The sequence below is a fragment of the Natator depressus genome, chromosome 27 (assembly GCF_965152275.1).
Source record: "Natator depressus isolate rNatDep1 chromosome 27, rNatDep2.hap1, whole genome shotgun sequence".
In the NCBI taxonomy this organism is placed as follows: Eukaryota; Metazoa; Chordata; order Testudines; family Cheloniidae; genus Natator; species Natator depressus.
Genome location: NC_134260.1, coordinates 776,499 through 795,491, shown reverse-complemented (window position 1 = coordinate 795,491; position 18,993 = coordinate 776,499). Strand labels below are relative to the sequence as shown.

The 18,993-nt window shown below is 53.5% G+C and overlaps 1 protein-coding gene across 1 annotated transcript in view; it reads right to left on the bottom strand.

Annotated features, from left to right (window-relative positions):
- ARHGAP27 (Rho GTPase activating protein 27) overlaps positions 1-18,993 on the bottom strand; it is a 79,615-nt gene that overhangs the window by 49,116 nt on the left and 11,506 nt on the right. The window contains exon 2 of the mRNA XM_074940418.1: positions 15,693-16,583. Within this exon, the coding sequence (XP_074796519.1) occupies positions 15,693-16,520 (828 nt within the window). The 5' untranslated portion in view covers positions 16,521-16,583. The remainder of the gene's footprint in view (positions 1-15,692; positions 16,584-18,993) is intronic.

Sequence of the window (18,993 nt, the reverse complement as noted above, 5' to 3'; positions counted from 1 at the left end):
GAGTGATATTAGTCTTCTTTGCAGCTGCATCAGATTGCTGGCTCATCTTCAATTTGTGAGCCTCTGTCACCCCCAGATTGTTTTCAGCAGTACAACCATCTAGCCAGTTATTCTGGATTTTGAAATTGTGCCTGTGATTTTTCCTTCCTAAATGCAGTATTTTGCACTTGTCTTTACTGAATTTCATCTTGTTGATTTCAGACCAATTCTCCAATTTGTCAAGGTCATTTTGAATTCTAATCCTGTTCTCTAAAGTTCTTACAACCCCTGCCAGCTTGGTGTCACCTGCAGATTGTATAAGCATACTCTCCAAGTCATTAACGAATATATTGAATAGTACTGGATCCAGGACTGACACTCCCCCCCGCCGGGACCCCACTAGATATGCCCTCCCGGTTTGACAGCAAACCATTGATAACTACTCTGAGTACAGTCTTTCAACCAGTTGTGCACCCACCTTATGGTGATTTCATCTAGACCACATGTCTTTAGTTTGTTTATGAGAGTCATGTGGGGCAGTGTCAAAAGGCTTACTAAAATCAAGATATCTCACATCTACTGCTTCCCCCCATCCATAGGCAAGCCACCCTGTCAAAGCAGGAAATTAAGTTGGTCTGGCATGATCTGTCCACGACAAATCCATGCTGGCTGTTCCCTAGCACCCTATGAGCTGCTAGGTGCTCACAAACTGATTGTTTAATCACTTGTTGCAGTATCTTTCCAGGCAGCAAAGTTAGGCTGACTGGTCTATAGTTCCTCTTTGTTCCCCCATGTAAAGACAGGCATTACGTTTGCCCTTCTCCAGTCCTCGGGGACCCTCCCCTCTCACGGGGGCCCAGAGTCCCAGTTCCAGCCTGAGCCCAAACGTCAACACCGCTATTAACTGAACAGCCGCGGTGTTCAATTGCAGTGTAGACCCCTCCTGTCTGTCTCAGGTGCCTCCAATCTTCTGTCCTCACAGATGACAACCTCCCTGCCCTGGGGATTCTTCCTGCCTTCTCAGGAGCTGTTCTAGGGGCAGAGACCCACTGGCCCCCTTCCCACAGTGAGAGAAGATTCATTTCCCTAACACCCCAGGGGGACGTTCCTCCTTCTCCTGTCAGGGAGCAGCTGGATAGGGCACAGCCCTTCTAGTGTCCCACTGCCCCCCATAGTCTCTGCTTTCTCACCCACTGCCCGAGCTTCGCTCCATGCCTGAGAGCTCACAGCCAGCCAGAGGCATCAAAGTGAGATTGCCCCTCTCCCCTGTCCCCCAATCCCTCAAGGCCCACCAGTGCTACTTCCTAATCCCACCCATCATGGTATGGTCTCATATGGAACCGCCCCACACTGGACCTGGAGCCCACCATCAAAAGAACAGCCGGGGTTTCCCTGGACACAGGGATAAACCAGAGCCAGTTGAGAAATGGAATCTTCGTCCCCAGTAAATTGCAACATTCCCACATGTTTTGTCCTGATGCTAGATGAAAGGTTGAACTATCAAAACTTTGCAGCACCACTGGCTTCACTTCAGTTGGGAAAAGTCAGAAGAAAACATCCTGCTAACCTGTTGCATCCGATGAAGTGAGCTGTAGCTCACAAAAGCTTATGCTCAGATAAACTGGTTAGTCTCTAAGGTGCCACGAGTCCTCCTTTTCTTTTTGCGAATACAGACTAACACGGCTGCTACTCTGAAACCTGCTAACCTGTGTTTTGTTTGGATTTTTGGAAACAAAAACAACAACAAAAATCCATTGGTTTTCCAAGTGGGTTCTGAGGACTTTCCGGGCTCTTCCCCCTTCTCCACTGGGAACCCCCACTCTCCCACACGTTGGCCCCTTCTCGCTGGAAACAATAAAAAAGTGTGAAATGCGTTTGCCCATTTTATCACACCTATTTACCTCCCCTTGACCCACCCCCGTTCTCATTCCAGTGGGAAAAGTAGGGCAAAAAGCCTTGAAAATCCCCAAACCAAATGGAAACACTGAAAATTTTCAATGTAACAACAAATGAAAACCCAACACAAAATTGTCAAAGCGTTTCAGCAGCGCTGCTGCTCGCCCCTCAGAAAGAGGCCATCCAAGCTGACTGGCTGCCATGCAGCCCCACTTCCAGGGACAATGTTTTGTTAAATGTTGACCTGCGCTAGGCAAAACCTTTTCCTCTGCCCGTGCGATCAGCGGGCTTGGCAGGGTGGGCACGTCCTAGAGTAAATACAGCGCAGTGCAAAACCACCAGTGCAAGAGGGCAAGCGGAGAGCATCGCATGGCGCTGCCGGCTGGAGGGGTAATGCCAACAAGGAAATTTTACAACACTGCGTTTAGGCCAGATGTGGACCCAGTATAAACTACGGCTGCTATACCAGACCAGTACCACTCATCGTGTGGACAGAGTTATACTGGGAAAAGGTGCCTTATATCAGCAGAGTTTATTGCCCTTCACATCACACAGGGATTAACATGACAATACAAATCATAATACTAAAACAATCCAACAGGAATTACGACCATTCCAGCTCAGTGGCGACGTACATGTATCTATTAGGGCCTAGCAGGTCTTTTAGAAAGAGGGACATAGCCCGAATAACAAGCCTGAACATGATCAGCGCAAGGCAAGAGGTAAAACTGGCATGAGCGGGTAATCTGCAGTACAAACAGGTGAACAACAGGCTAGCATGCCTTTGGCGTGACATCTAGGAGTGAAAACAGACATGCATAGGCAAAAAGTTCACAATCTCCCTGTCAATGTGTTTTGTGTGTGGTGTTAGTCCTCACCGTGTGGCTTCCTGCCAAGTTTTGGCCTCCAGCCAGGTTTGCTGAATGCCTTGCAGACTCACCTTCCAGCCTGAAATGTCACAGAAATAAAAAGCTCCCCATCTATGGCGAGCACTTCTGGCTTAAGAAGGGCAGTGCATGACAGTCCCATGCGTGTTATGCATCTTCCACTATAAACAAAACCCTGGGTTCAGGGAACGTCCAGGCTGCCTGAAGAAGGACGCTGAAATCAAGAGGAATGGCGAAGAAAAGTCTAGTCGTGCCACATTAACTCTGCCCCGGTGCATATACAGAGACAGTCTAGTTACACATCACCAACTATTTCCCAGTGCAATTCCACACCGCACTTTTTTCTGCAGGCAGATACAAAAGTGTGGCCTCTTGTGCTCTAGTTTTTACTTCTTTAGGTTTGTACACACAGCTGATGACCCGTAGGGCACATCTACAATTCCTGGCTTGGGTAGATTCATAGAACCATAGAATATCAGGGTTGGAAGGGACCTCAGGAGGTCATCTAGTCCAACCCCCTGCTCAAAGCAGGGCCGATCCCCAACTAAATCATCCCAGCCAGGGCTTTGTCAAGCCTGACCTTAAAAACCTCAAAGGAAAGAGATTCCACCACCTCCCTAGGTAACACATTCCAGTGCTTCACCACTCTCCTAGTGAAAAAGTTTTTCCTAATATCCAACCTAAACCTCCCCCACTGCAACTTGAGACTATTACTCCTCATTCTGTCATCTGCTACCACTGAGAACAGTCTAGATCCATCCTCTTTGGAACCCCCTTTCAGGTAGTTGAAAGCAGCTATCAAATCCCCCCTCATTCTTCTCTTCTGCAGACTAAATAATCCCAGTTCCCTCAGCCTCTCCTCATAAGTCATGTGTTCCAGTCCCCTAATCATTTGTGTTGCCCTCCACTGGACTCTCTCCAATTTTTCCACATCCTTCTTGTAGTGTGGGGCCCAAAACTGGACACAGTACTCCAGATGAGGCCTCACCAATGTCAAATAGAGGGGAACGATCACGTCCCTCGATCTGCTGGCAATGCCCCTACTTATACATCCCAAAATGCCATTGGCCTTCTTGGCAACAAGGGCACACTGCTGACTCATATCCAGCTTCTCGTCCACTGTAACCCCTAGGTCCTTTTCTGCAGAACTGCTGCTGAGCCACTCAGTCCCTAGTCTGTAGCAGTGCATTGGATTCTTCCGTCCTAAGTGCAGGACTCTGCACTTGTCCTTGTTGAACCTCATCAGATTTCTTTTGGCCCAATCCTCTAATTTGTCTAGGTCCCTCTGTATCCTATCTCTACCCTCCAGCGTATCTACCTCTCCTCCCAGTTTAGTGTCATCTGCAAACTTGCTGAGGGTGCAATCCACCCCATCCTCCAGATCATTTATGAAGATATTGAACAAAACCGGCCCCAGGACCGACCCTTGGGGCACTCCACTTGACACCGGCTGCCAACTAGACATGGAGCCATTGATCATTACCCGTTGAGCCAGACAATCTAGCCAACTTTCTCTCCACCTTATAGTCCATTCATCCAGCCCATACTTCTTTAACTTGCTGGCAAGAATACTGTGGGAGACCGTGTCAAAAGCTTTGCTAAAGTCAAGGAACAACACGTCCACTGCTTTCCCTTCATCCACAGAGCCAGTTATCTCGTCATAGAAGGCAATTAGATTCGTCAGGCATGACTTGCCCTTGGTGAATCCATGCTGACTGTTCCTGATCACTTTCCTCTCCTCTAAGTGCTTCAGAATTGATTCCTTGAGGACCTGCTCCATGATTTTTCCAGGGACTGAGGTGAGGCTGAGTGGCCTGTAGTTCCCAGGATCCTCCTCCTTCCCTTTTTTAAAGATGGGCACTACATTAGCCTTTTTCCAGTGGTCCGGGACCTCCCCCGAGCGCCAGGAGATGTACGTGCATTAGCTCTGACTTAGCCTCATGGCTGCCGCGGCCTGGGCTGGCCAGCTGAGCACGCACCTCGGCTCGCAGCTGGTGGTGTCGTCGGGTGACTAGCCTGAGTTGCCCCACTGCTGTTTTAAGTTCTGATTGAGCTAGTCCATGCGCAGCCACCTCCAGCTGCTGTGGGGACATAGCCTGTAATCCACGCCCATGAAACAACACTGCTCTTGAAACCTCGCTCGACCATGAATCGACACGTCTGCCACAAGCAACAGGATCTCAGAAGAAGCCAAGGCCCCCTTTCAGGTCCCCCATGGCCTTGCAGTGTGGCAGCTATTTCTATCCAAGGGCTCTGCAGCGAGTGCCAAAGCTTACGGCTCCACTCCGCTGCCCCTGCTCTGATTGGAGCTGCAGAGAGAGAGGTCTTTCAGATGAGTCGGTGCCAGGCTTTCTGGGTCAAACCCAACTTCTCAAACTCTTGCAGGGCTTACGAGGGAGCCGGAGCTCTGGTGTAACTGACTTCCTAAGCCTTTAGGGTGAGGTAGGGTCTCCACCACACAACAGGCCTTCCGCTGACTGCGCCCTTCTGGGGGCTCAGAGCCCCCCGACCCAAATGCTGGGGAAGTGGGAAGAGCTTGGTGCTGCGGCAGCCTTGTGCAATGCACCCCTTAATTCTGAGGCCTGGTTCTTGTGGGGCTGGGGAATATTTGTGCCGATGCTGCAGCAAACTGATTGCAGGAGATCCCTGGCATGGGGCAGGTCTCTGTAACCGAGGGTGGGCTGGAGAAGAGGCAGCAGGGCCCAGCAGGAGTCGTGCTCTGTAGCGGTGGTGCCCAGGGAGAAGCTGGTAGGTTTTACTCTGACATTTCTATTGACTGTAGCAGAAAAGCCCCAGTCACCGCCCGCTGCCACCCGCTCCCCTGGCCTCAGATCAGACGCAGGCTGCTTCTCCCTGCTCCCAGCCCTTTGTGCTAAGGAAACCCTGGCCCTGGGCATGGGCCCCGCTGGCCCAGTGGCTAATCTGCCACTGCCCTGGTGGCCCATCAGTGAGACCCTGTCCCCTCCCCTCGGACTGGCAGCTGAGTGCTGTGCCTGATGTCACCCGGTGTCTCTCTCCACCCTGCCTTGACTGGGGGGTAGGAATCCTGGCTCTGTTACCTGCCCCGATAGCACATCCGTTCTTCCTGGGAGTTTTCCTGTCCTGTGCTCCAGGTGCATCGTTTTCGGCAGCTCGAGCCAGTGACCACTCAATGGAACCGGGCTCCGGGAGAGCTCAGCCTCCCTCCATGTGCGGCTTCAGAGAGGAGCAAAACCAGCCTGCAAGCACAAAGTAGCCCCCACACCATCGCCAGCTCTTGCAATGTACTGTGAGCCTCACAATGTTTGGTGTTGCTCTTAAAGCCCCAGCTCCTGGAGTCATGTTAGCTTGTTAGACTCCCAGCTTTCTCTCTTTTCTTTTTGTTAAGTAAGTTTTTAACCCTCCTGCATGCAGAGGACAGCTTGGGAACGTGATCTGAGTGTGACCCTGACGGCTCAGAAACGAGAACCCGAACTTGATTGTATTTTTTTAAAAATCTCATGACTTTTCAGCCAACCTCATGATTTGTGAGGTCCTGACCCAGGATTTCTGAATGCTCAGGGTTGGCCAAACTGCCTGACTTCCAACCAGACACCGGTGGAGTGTTTTTAGTATTTTTAATATTATTATTATTAAACTGCGAGAGGGGAAGGATGGCCCAGTGGTCAGAGCACTATCCAAAGGCTTGGGAGAGCTGGGTTTATATCCCTGCTCCTCACAGACTTCCTGGGCCAGGCATTTGGTCGCTCTGTGCCTCAGTTTCCCATCTGTACAATGGCGATAACAGCCCTGTCCCATCCCACATGGGAGTGTGAAGACAAATCCTCAAAGCTGGCCAGAGACCAACAAATCCCTTTCACGACAGTTTTCAAGAGTTCAAAATCTGTTTTTGTTTGGCCTTGGAACCAAACCTTGGACACGTATCAGAACATGAGTTTTCAGATCCAAAGGGTCAAGGTTGCACTGCAGGGCTCTCTCTCTCTGTCTCTGACCAGACACCTTCCCCTGAAAACTGTCAAGCTTGATACATTTCCACTAAACAATGTGGCTTTGATGAAACAGCATTCTGGAACTCTTTCTTTGAAGCCCAAATAAATACCTACTAATAAACACATTAAAGACTGTGAGGGGCGCAATAACTCCAGTGAGGAGGCCCTTAGAAGTACCGTAGATAAATATGTTTTTATTATTTAATACGTTTAGTCATTTATTTGCACTGCAATCATGCCTCGAGCCCTCCAGTGCTAGAGGTGTTTGAACGAGCACTGCGAGACTTGATTGTTTATGGGAGAGACAGAGAGAATCTCCCCCTCATTCTCCTGCTCAAAAAACACGGAACCAAGAAAAAAAATCCCATCGGCTAGAAACACTCAGGAGCGAACATTCCCCTGCAGGAGCAGCCAGGCCTGAACGAATGGAACAACAGTCAGAAAGTACCATGTGGCTGACAACAGGGTTTGAATGAGAAGGGTCCGGCAAGCTGGCCTGGCTCCCAGCTTAGTCAGCTTTTGTATAACACTCCCCACACCGGCTGCGCTACTCCAGAGCAGGACAGCTTGTCCCCGGCTTTGTCTTTATTGACTTACGCACGACGGCTTCACGGCAAGCCACAGAACCAGTTTGAAACCTGCGTTAGCGGCTGCAAGGGACGAACTGGAGGCTGCTGCACAAGTTAGTGGCGTTTAGGCCAACGCCCCCGGGAGGGAAAGGTGGAAATGATGGCCTGACCCTTCGCGGCTCATTGATTTGCAGGTCAGAAGGGACCATTATGGGCATGACCCTCTGCACGGGGCGGGGGGAGACTTGCTCTCGGGCCAGGAAGAAGACATGGCCCTTTCAGGCAGGCCGAGTGAAGCAGCAATGCCGAAACCCCATTACCGGCGCTGGAATTTCTCCCCGTCTCTCCAGCCACCAGCAGCGTCAGTGCCAGGCACAGAGTCCCGGAGCGCCTTGGGGAGGGGCTGAATGTGAAAAGCACCATGGCCTAACATCTGGCAGGCTGCATCCACCCACCCCGCCCAACCTGCCCCCGGGAGCAGCAAGCAGCAAGCAAAGGGAAGGAGAGCCGCCCCGCCCTGCACCCTGAATCACAGCAAACAGCTCCCTCCTCTGGGCCTCACGACCTTTCCAAGCCGGAGTCCTTCACAGGGATCCCAGCAACTCAAACTTGCGTGGCTCCCAAACTCGGCCACTGAAACTGTCTCAGCACCCGCAAAGTCCAGGTCTCCCAGCCAAGTGCCCAGCAGGCACCTAAGTGATATCAGTCTTTTACCCAGGGCTTAATTTGTGCCAGGGCGGGGCCCCAGCACCTCTGGGCCTGGCAGCTCAGAGCCCCGGCACTCTGGGCTTTTAAAAGTGATGGGGCCATGGCCTGCTGGCCCGCCCCGTTCCGGCGCCCCTGGTGCCGAGAGAAGGCACCAGGACGACTGGCGGGCGAGAGAAGACGCCTCACAGAAGAGTCATAAGGAGCTTGGTCTATTTAGCTCATTGCAAAGCAGATTGCGAGGTGCCATGTGTAAATGCCTCCACAGAGTGAGGAGGGAGGTAAAGGGCCCGTTATCCGAGCAGGGAAAAGGCAGAACAAGACCCTGGGGATGGAAGCTGAAGCCAGAAAAAGTCACATTAGAAATTCGGCACAAATGTTTACCAGGGAGGGGAATTAAAACCCTGGAACAAACTCCTGGGGCTGCGGGGTGGGGAGTGGATTCCTCATCTCTTGATGTCTCCAAAGCCAGGCTAGACGCCTTTCTGGAAGCCACTTTAGCCAAATACAAGCACAGGAGTAAGGGGGTGAAGGCCTTTGCTCTCCAGGAGGTCAGACGCGATGCTCTAACGATGATCTAATGCCTTCGAGCCTTAGGGCTTGTCTGCATGGGCACTTTACAGTGTTGCAAGGGTCTCGCTCAGGGGTGTGAAAAGACACCCGCTGAGCGCAGCAAGCGCTGTAACGTGTCAGTATAGACTGTGCACCAGCACCTGTAGCCGCGCTCCCAGCGCCAGTAGCCGCGCTCCCAGCGCCTGTAGCCACGTTCCCAGCGCCGGTAGCCACGCTCCCAGCGCCGGTAGCCACGCTCCCAGCGCCGGACGCCGCGCTCCCAGCGTCGGTAGCCGCGTTTCCAGCGCCGGACGCCGCGCTCCCAGCGCCGGTAGCCGCGCTCCCAGCGCCGGTAGCCGCGTTTCCAGCGCCGGACGCCGCGCTCCCAGCGCCGGTAGCCGCGCTCCCAGCGCCGGTAGCCGCGTTCCCAGCGCCGGACGCCGCGCTCCCAGCGCCGGTAGCCGCGTTCCCAGCGCCGGTAGCCGCGTTTCCAGTGCCGGACGCCGCGCTCCCAGCGCCGGTAGCCGCGTTCCCAGCGCCTGTAGCCGCGTTCCCAGCGCCGGTAGCCGTGTTTCCAGCGCCGGACGCCGCGCTCCCAGCGCCGGTAGCCGCGCTCCCAGCGCCGGTAGCTATTCCCCTCGTGGAGGTGGTTTTTTAGAGAGCTGTCCCAGCGCTCTGCCGCAACGACACAAGCCACGTTAAAGTGCGGCCACGGCAGCGCTTTATCGTTGCCAGGGAAGACGTGCCCTTAGACGCTAAGAGTCCAGCCGTACCCCAGGCAAGGTCCTCCCATCGCTATGGGGCTGCCCTCTAGCAGGAGCAGAGAAGCAGGGGCACAAGTCCCACCAAGGGCTGATGTGCTGTAGCTGGCAGCCCAGAGGGCCAGCGTGCCCAGGGGGTGGAGTCCAACAACCCAACCACCCCCGCTCAGCCACTGCAGGGTGCCCCCCTTTCCCTGGCAGCCGGTGGGGCCCTGGCTGGCTCCCCGTCAGGAGGCGATGGCGGGGAATTGGGCGTTTGGACAGCAGATGGGGCAGGCGAGCGCCAGGACAGGGCAGCGACTGTTATGCTGACAGTAGATAGGCCAGTCGATCCCCAGCAGACTCTGTGGCCTAAGCCAAGCCTGGCTGCGTCCTTACACTGTACAACCCCCTGGAAACCGAGCTGGATCCACCCGCTGGCTGGTGCTGGGACAAGGGGAGGCTGGTCCCCTAGCCAGCAGCTGCCGCAATGACTCTGAGGGTGCAGCTCCTTCCCTGCCCCGGCATCCCCGCCCATCCCCGCAATGCCCCCTGCACTTTGGTCAGTTGTGGAGGGAGCCCAGCACTGGTTCCAGGCCTGGGCCTAGAGGGTCTCTGTGCTGGGGGCATTCCAGGGGGGTCCCCCCACCCCACAGCCCTTCACACCAGGCTAGCTGATGCAAATGGGCTGCAGAGCTGCACTGCACAGGGTCATCAGGGAAGCGTTACACCACCGTAACTATGATGGGAAGTGGCAGAGCTGGCTGGAAAATGGGAGTCTCCCTGGCTGACCATCTGCCCCTCATTGGGTGGAACAGTTCCAAAAATGTGGAGTTCAAGTCCTGGTCCCCGGCGGAATGATTCCAGGAGAGCATTTGTCCCGGATTCCTTGGGGCGCCGCTTGGTGCCTTTCCGAGGCCCCGGGGTGGGACCAGCCTCTTCCAGGTTGGGGGCTTAAGTGGCCTTAGCCCCCCTCACCACGAGGCCCTGCCCCTTCTCCTCCTCTTCCACTGAGGCCCTTCCCCTGGCCAGGCTGAAAGCCGGAGCTGGGCCATGGTAAGAGCCCCCCACGGAGCCTGGGCCGCTGTGGGGAGCTCAGACCCTCCACCCACAGGTGCCAGCTTCCATTTTTCTGGGTGAGTGCTCCACACCCCCCACCCTGCCCCCTCTCCGCCCCTTCCCCCCAGGCCCCATCATCACCCTGACTCTCTTCCCACTCCACCCCCTCCCCAAAAGCACTCTGCCCTGGCTCCACCTCTTCCCGCCCCTGCTCCGCCCCCTCCCTCCAGTGCCCCACCCCCGCTCCACCTCTTCCTGCCCCTGCTCCGCCCCCTCCCTCCAGTGCCCCACCCCCACTCCACCTCTTCCCGCCCCTGCTCCGCCCCCTCCCTCCAGTGCCCCACCCCCGCTCCACCTCTTCCCGCCCCTGCTCCGCCCCCTCCCACCCACTGCCGAACAGCTGATCGACAGGGGCCACTGAACAGCTGATTGGCAGGTGGCTGATGGAGTCGGTGTCTGTGCCACCAAGCATCTGGGGTTCCCCATAGCAGCCCGGGCTCCCTGGGCAGCTCTTACCATGGCCCAGCACCGGTTTTTGCCCTGGCTGGGGGGCAGGGCCTCAGGGGGAAGAGGAGGAGCAGGGCGGGGTGGCCACTGAGTGGGGCGGGCTCCTGCATGTGTTCCACTTTGCCTTTTGAAAAGGTGGTCACCCTAGTTCTCCAGTGTCCCCCCATTGCTGGTGATTTTATCAGTCTCACAATATTTAGTATTTTTTACTAAATCACCAGCTCCTGGAGCCTGATGATTCTGCAGAATCTCAGCATTAGACAGACAGTGAGCACCTAGCTCTTAGCCTTGTCGGGAAAAGTGGGACACTGAGCCGCTTGTGAGCTCAGAAACCGGGAGACAAAGGAACGGAACCCAAACCGGACAGCTTTCACGGCCCTCGCCCGCGGCTTGGAGCCTGGCTGTCGCTCTCTGAATGCCTGGCATGGGAAATGCTGCCGGGGTAGTTTCTAAAGCTGACCTGGGAGTTGCTACTAGCCACTTCCTCAAGAACTAAGAGGAGAGCAAGAGTCTGGAGAAAATACGGCAGCTTCAAACTGCCCCACGAGCTGCAGCAGTTTCTGGAATTGAACGCGTTTGCTGATTTGATGAGCCACAAGCTGCAGCTGAAAAGGCAGCCAGGCTCCCGGGGCAGGAGAGGGGGAGCGTTAACCCAAGGGACCCCGCTGCAGAACGCTCAGAGTCACAGCGGCCCCTGCTGGTCCCTTGCCGCTCTGTGAGCACAGACAGGCGGAGAGAATTTGATAACTAAACAAGGCAGCATGAGGGTTCTAGCTCTGACACCAGGCTTCCACCCAGAGATCACCAAGCACTTTGCAAAGGCACCAGAAAGTATCATTAACCTCCCTTTACCGATGGGGAAACTGAGCCACAGGGCAAGGAAGTGACGTGTCCAAAGGTCACAGCCGATCAGGGCTGTCTCTAACTTCCCAAACAATAATGCAAAAGCCCAAGTATTAATGCCACAGCACAGTTGTCAGAGAATTCCAGCGCTGGAAAGGCAGGCAGGGCCTGAAATTCAGGTTTCCCCACAACAGTCACTCAGCATTAGTGCGTGTGAAGCACTGGCAGTAGAAATGCTGCTGTGAAAGGGGTAGGAAGACTCCGAACTCAAGTTATTTTCTAAAAAGAAAAGGAGGACTTGTGGCACCTTAGAGACTAACCAATTTATTTGAGCATAAGCTTTCGTGAGCTACAGCTCACTTCATCGGATGCATACTGTGGAAAATACAGAAGATGTTCGTTTTTATACACACAAATCATGAAAAAATGGGTGTTTATCACTACAAAAGGTTTTCTCTCCCCCCACCCCACTCTCCTGCTGGTAATAGCTTATCTAAAGTGATCACTCTCCTTACAATGTGTATGATAATCAAGGTGGGCCATTTCCAGCACAAATCCAGGGTTTAACAAAAACGTCTGGGGGGGGGGAGGGGGGCGCGATTAGGAAAACAAGGGGAAATAGGTTACCTTGCATAATGATTTAGCCACTCCCAGTCTCTATTCAAGCCTAAGTTAATTGTATCCAATTTGCAAATGAATTCCAATTCAGCAGTCTCTCGCTGGAGTCTGTTTTTGAAGTCTTTTTGTTGTAATACTGAGACTTTTAGCTCTGTAATTGCGTGACCAGAGAGATTGAAGTGTTCTCCGACTGGTTTATGAATGTTATAATTCTTGACATCCGATTTGTGTCCATTTATTCTTTTACATAGAGACTGTCCAGTTTGACTACACTTCAATCTCTCTAGCAATGCCATGTACATTGGTCAAACTGGACAGTCTCTATGTAAAAGAATAAATGGACACAAATCAGATGTCAAGAATTATAACATTCATAAACCAGTCGGAGAACACTTCAATCTCTCTGGTCACTCCATTACAGACCTAAAAGTCTCAGTATTACAACAAAAAGACTTCAAAAACAGACTCCAACGAGAGACTGCTGAATTGGAATTAATTTGCAAACTGGGTACAATTAACTTAGGCTTGAATAGAGACTGGGAGTGGCTAAGTCATTATGCAAGGTAACCTATTTCCCCTTGTTTTCCTAATATCACCCCCCCCCCCCCGACGTTCTTGTTAAACCCTGGATTTGTGCTGGAAATGGCCCACCTTGATTATCATACACATTGCAAGGAGAGTGATCACTTTAGATAAGCTATTACCAACAGGAGAGTGGGGTGGGGGGAGAGAAAACCTTTTGTAGTGATAAACACCCATTTTTTCATGATTTGTGTGTATAAAAACAAACATCTTCTGTATTTTCCACAGTATGCATCCGATGAAGTGAGCTGTAGCTCACGAAAGCTTATGCTCAAATAAATTGGTTAGTCTCTAAGGTGCCACAAGTCCTCCTTTTCTTTTTGCGAATACAAACTAACACGGCTGTTACTCTGAAACAAGTTATTTTCTATCCAACTTTGCTTGGTTTTGGGACTGTGAGATCAGAGCAACCTCTGGGAATGCCCCAGGCTGAGGAGCTGTCCTACGAGGACCATTCAGGGGGGCGTGACTGGGGCCCGGGCCAGCCCCCATGGGGGGGCGGCGAAGGAGCACCACCTAGGTCTGCTCCTGGCCCCGCACCTGGGGTCCTGGCTGCCAGCCCCACACCCAGGGCTTTGTTGCTGGCCACGCGCTGAGGGCTTTGCTCCCAACCCTGGCTGCTGGCCCTGTGCCCAGGGCTCCGTGCCTGACCCCAGCTGTGGCACCAGCCTCAGCCCCCTTACCCGTCTGTGTCCCCTCCTCCTGGAGCCGCAGCCCTGGCTCTGGGGGGTGGGAGGGCACAGACAGGGGTAAGGGGGGGCACGAGGTAAAAAGTTTGTGGACCACTGCTCTACACTGTTGTGATGATCTTTGTACAAAACACACCTAGTGAGGCAGGGGCGTAGCACGGGTGGGCCTGGATGGTCTGCAGCCCACCCACTGAGCACCCAGGCCCACCCAAATCTGAGCAGGGGCGTGGTACTCCCACAGCGGCCTGGAGCATCACTCGGGCACCAGAAAGCCAGGATGGAGCTCTGCGCCTGCCCAGCAGAAAGCTACGCTCCAGCCACTCTGCCCTGCCGTTGTCTGAGTCGCCCCATGCACCTGACCAGCTCGGCAGGTGAAGCCCTGTCTCGGGCACCAGGGCGAGGAAGAGGGCATCGGGGGAGAAAGTGAGTTAGCACAGTCTGTCATTGCCCATCCACCCCCATTTCCACTCCTAGCTACGCCACTGTTGGGAGGCATCGTTTGAAGATTAAGAACTCGCTGGCCAGTAACACCATGGTGCAACGTGTGCAGCAACATTACATGCAAAGTTCGGACCATGCGATGAAATCAGGACTGAGGGGTGTTTGCCAGACGAGTCCGGGGAGGGGTGACCCTGTTTCTCAAAGACAAAGCACAAGCTGACGCCTCTAGCCAGGTGCCATCAGAGCTGATGGGCCATCACCTGCCAAGTGGCCGTTCTTTGGCAAGGAGAGGGGCAGGGACACCAGCTCTGCATCTTAGCAAGCAGCAGCATGGACCCTCTCGCCCCCCAGCTCCATGCCTCTTTGCTCTCAGCTGCAAAGAACTTTATCCAGGGGTCACTCTCGGGAAAAGCCATGTCCCAGGGTGACTGTAAAAGTGAGGGGCAGCTGCAGCCCACCCATCTCTCTCTTTTCGCCTCAGCCAACGCAACAAGCAGCCGTGGCCTCTGGGAGCAGATCGCGGCCTGAGAGCTGGGTCAGCAGCGCTACGAGACACACGCGGCAAGGGACTTCACCTTGAACCAGGCCGAGTTTGCTCAGTTTCAGAAGCGGTTTATCTTTGTTTTTCTTGTGACTATTTCTGACCTGCACTCACTTCAAGTCTCTCTCTGTGTAAGTCACACAACTTGTTTTAGTCTTTAATTAACACGAAGCCAGTGATGGGAATTGTGGGGGTAACTCCGTTTCGGGTGGCAGACCAATGCACTGATCTCCTTAGAGGCGCAACAGACCTAGGGTATCTGGACTACCCAGGAGAGGGCTGGCCAGTGCAGAAAACACTTGGGGGGGGGGGGGATTCAGGACCGGGAGCGTGTTGGGGTCACCCTGCGAGTAGTAACCAAAGGCTGCTGGAAGCCAGACTGTGGCTGGTGTTTGCTGACAGTCTGCTGAGGCCGGAGCTGCTGGACCAGGGCTGTGGCTACAGACACACACTTGGGGTGTGACCCGCACGCTGTTTGTGAGTGGCCCGGGTGGGAGCTATGGCAGCGAAGCTCTGTGAGGCGCCCCAGGTTGCAGGGCAGGGCTGCCGTAGCCCCTTGCTGGCCTGGGTCGCGCCCCGCAATGGCAGAGCACTCCTCGGAGATGTTGAAGGGAAATACTAGGATATTCTGCCCCCCGGTACAAGCTCTGCAGGCAGAACATGTTGAGCTGGTGTCCTTCCAGCTCAGCTATTCAGCCTCGCCAGCCGGGGCGCTGCGTGGAGCTAGGAAGCTGATTGCCTAGGACAAGCTACAGGACTGGGCCTTAAACAGACCAGACAGACACAGGGCTGAAAAAAATAAAGAAAGGCCAGAAAAGCCCCTTAAAACCCCCAGACCAGCCCTTCCAAGGGTCTCCTCATCGCCCTGCAGAAGCACCGCAGACGGGAGCACAAAGCAGGTGTGATCACGGCAGCACTTTGCTCGTCGTCGGCGCCTTTTCTCTGAGGCGCTCCAGGTGGGTAATAGTCCTGAAATTAGCAGCATATTCCTTGCCCCCCCACCCTGTCAATGAGGGAACCCTGGGGCGGGGGGGGGGCACTTGCCCCAGGTGGCTGAGTCAGCCTAGGGACCCACGAGTTCCGTTTTGCAGCCCAGAAGGAAGCTGTGCTACTCACCTGAGCTGGCCGGCTGGACTCTGCCCACGGACCTGCCTTCTCCTGTCTCTCCAGGTCCCTGATGGATTCATAAATGTCCTCAGATTGGCTCTTGCTGAGAGGCTGCGGGGAAAGCAAAGAGCCCGCTGCGGTCCCCGCCCTGCGTGACCCCGTGTGACCAACGCTAAGTCGGGGGTTGGGGGTGACCCTGGCCAGGTCCTCCAGGGACTGCGTCGGGCGCATGTGCTCGATGGGGGTGATGTGCAGCGCCGGAGAGCGGCTGCTCCTCTTTGCATAGTGAGGGTTGTGAAATGAGCTCAGCACCGGAGGGGAGTCTTTCCCCTCTCCTACAGCTCGAGTCAGGGTCTCGCCTTCGAAGCTGGCGTCTTTGCAAGCAGGCCCCAAAGTTCCAGACCCTGAGCACAGTGACCTAGCCCCCAAGTCAGTGTCGCATTCATTGGCATCCACTTTGTGCTGCTCTTCCTGCTGAGCAGTGCTCAGGAATTTGTACTCGTATGCCAAAGGCTGGTCCTGGCCAGCTCTGGCTGGCTGTAGGACAGTTGTCTCCATGGCATCCCTGGAGACCAGCTCTCCAGGGGTCTCTGGAGGAAGCTCAAACACACTGGTGGGCCGGGTGACTGGGGGCAGCTCCTTCACATACTTTGCCGGGATGTAGAACGGCCGGGCGTCCTTGCTTTTTTTAACATGCCACCAGTGATCATTTGTTCTTCTCAACAGGACGTACCGCTCGTTGGGCTTTATGGAAATGAGCGTCCCGTCCTTAGCCACGTACTCAAACTCGTACTCCACTAGGACGCACACATCCTCCAGAGCGCCGGCTGGTTCCATGTCTGGCTGAGGAATCCCTGCACCTTGGAGCTACTTCCTGTGAACGGTTCCTGTTTCCTCCGCCTGAAAGACACGAAGCAGGGGAACAAGTTTACAACCCGCTAGCCCTGTCAGAGCCTGCTTCCCCCTGCTCACTGATGCAGTCTCTTTCCAGTCAGTCTCTTTACTCCAAAAGACCTGATTTCAGCTGAACCCAACCATCATCTGTTAACAGGGAGAGGAATTAACCAGCATAGGTGTAGTTGGACTTTTATATTTGGGGGGCAGGCTCCAGTCAAGCCAACGGGGCCGTACCTGGGGAGGGCGCTGTAGTAACTCAGAGCCCTCCCCATCTAGTGTCCCATCTCCAGCCATTGGGGATTTTTGCTACTGGCTGTCACCGATGGGCCACATGCCATTGTAGGCAGTCCTGTCATAACATCCCTCCATAAACTTATCAAGCTCAGTCTTGAAGCCAGTTAGGGTTTTTGCCCCCACTGCTCCCCTTGGGAGGCTGCTCCAGAACTTCACTCCTCTGATGGTTAGAAACCTTCACCTAGTTTCAAGCCTAAAGCAGTTTATAGCCATTTGTTCTTGTGTCCACATTGACACTTAACTGAACTCCAGTTTCTTATATATATACTTCCTGATATTTATCCCTCTGATGTATTTATAGAGAGTGATCAGATCTCCCCTCAGCCTTCGTTTGGTTAGGCTAACCAAGCCAAGCTCTTTGAGTCTCCTCTCCTAAGGTAGAAAGAACAGGAGTACTTGTGGCACCTTAGAGACTAACACATTTATTAGAGCATAAGCTTTCGTGAGCTACAGCTCACTTCATCGGATAAGGTAGGTTTTCCATTCCTCAGATCATCCCTGTAGCCCTTCTCTTCACCTGTTCCAGTGTGAATTCATCTTTCTTAAACATGGGAGACCAGAACTGCACACACTATTCCAGGTGAGGTCTCACCAGTGCCTTGCATAACGGTACTAACGCCTCCTTATCCCTACTGGAAATACCTCGCCTGATGCACCCGAGGACTGCATTAGCCTCTTCACGGCCACATCACATTGACGACTCATAGTCATTCTGGGATCAACCAAGACACCCAGGTCTTTCTCCTCCTCTGTCGTTTCCAACTGATGAGTCCCCAGCTTATAGCAAAAATTCTTATTGTTAGTCCCTAAATGCATGACTTTGCACTGTTAAATATCATCCCATTTCTATTACTCCAGTTTACAATGTCATCCAGATTTTCTTGTATGATATTCCGGTCCTCCTCCATATTGGCAATACCTCCCAACATTGTGTCATCTGCAAATTTTATTAGAACACTCCCACTTTTTGTGCCAAGGTCAGTAATAAAAATGTTAAATAAGGTTGGTCCCAAGACTGACCCTGAGGAACTCTACTAGTAACCTCCCTCCAGCCTGACAGTTCACCTTTCAGTGTGACCTATTGTTGTCTCCCCTTTTACCACTTCGTTATCCATCTTTCAGTTCTCATATTAATCCACATCTTCTCCAATGTAACTAATAATTTCTCATGTAAAATTTGTATCAAATGCCTTCCTGACATTCAGGGAGATTAGATCTACTACATTTCCTTTGTCTAAAAAATCAGTTCTCTTCTCAAAGAAGATAGTACTAACTTAGGTATGTCTTCGTTAGCAACGTTAAAGCGCTGCCACGTGGCTGTGTAGTCGCGGCACAGCGCTGGGAGGGAGCTCTCCCAGAGCTGTAAAAAACCCACCTCCACGAGGGGCACAGCTCCCGGCGCTGGTGCACGTCTACACTGGCGCCTTACAGCGCTGAAACTTGCAGCGCTCATGGGGCCTTTTTTCACACCCGAGTGAGAAAGTTTTGCAGTGCTGTAAAGTGCCCATGTGGACAAGGCCTTGGTTACCACCTCTTGAATCCAACAATTGCAACAATAATAGAAAAATCTACAATTACTTTCTAGCATTTAGGCTACTTACCTTTTGCAGTTCATCAAGCTTAGAACATTTAACTGTAGGAAACATCCTAAAGGCCCTTTCTTATCTTAATCACCTGTTAATCACTCTGTTTATAAACAAAATTCTGACTCCCTACCTCAGGGGCCCAAACTGGGAGAAGTCTCCTGTCTCCTCTGCAGAACTCATGACATTGCACCCTCAGGCTGCCTGCCTGAGGCTTGCAGTTGCGGGGGGGGGGGGGGGGGGGGAGGGGGGGAATGTCCTCCCATTGCCCCCCCCCCCAACTCCGCCTATGTAGGAGCAATTCACTGAGGGGCGTGGTGGATTCTCCATCACTGGCTGTTTCTCTATCAGCTCTGCTCTAGGCATGATTGTGGGGCAGGTCTCTGGCCTGGGTTATCCAGGAGGTCATACTGGATGATCACAATGGTCCACAAGAGGGAAGTGAACCCAGCTCTCTCAGGTCCAGCCTAATGCCCTGACCTCTGGGCCACCCACTGCTCTACTAAGCTCCTGAGGCCCACGCCAATTCCTATCTG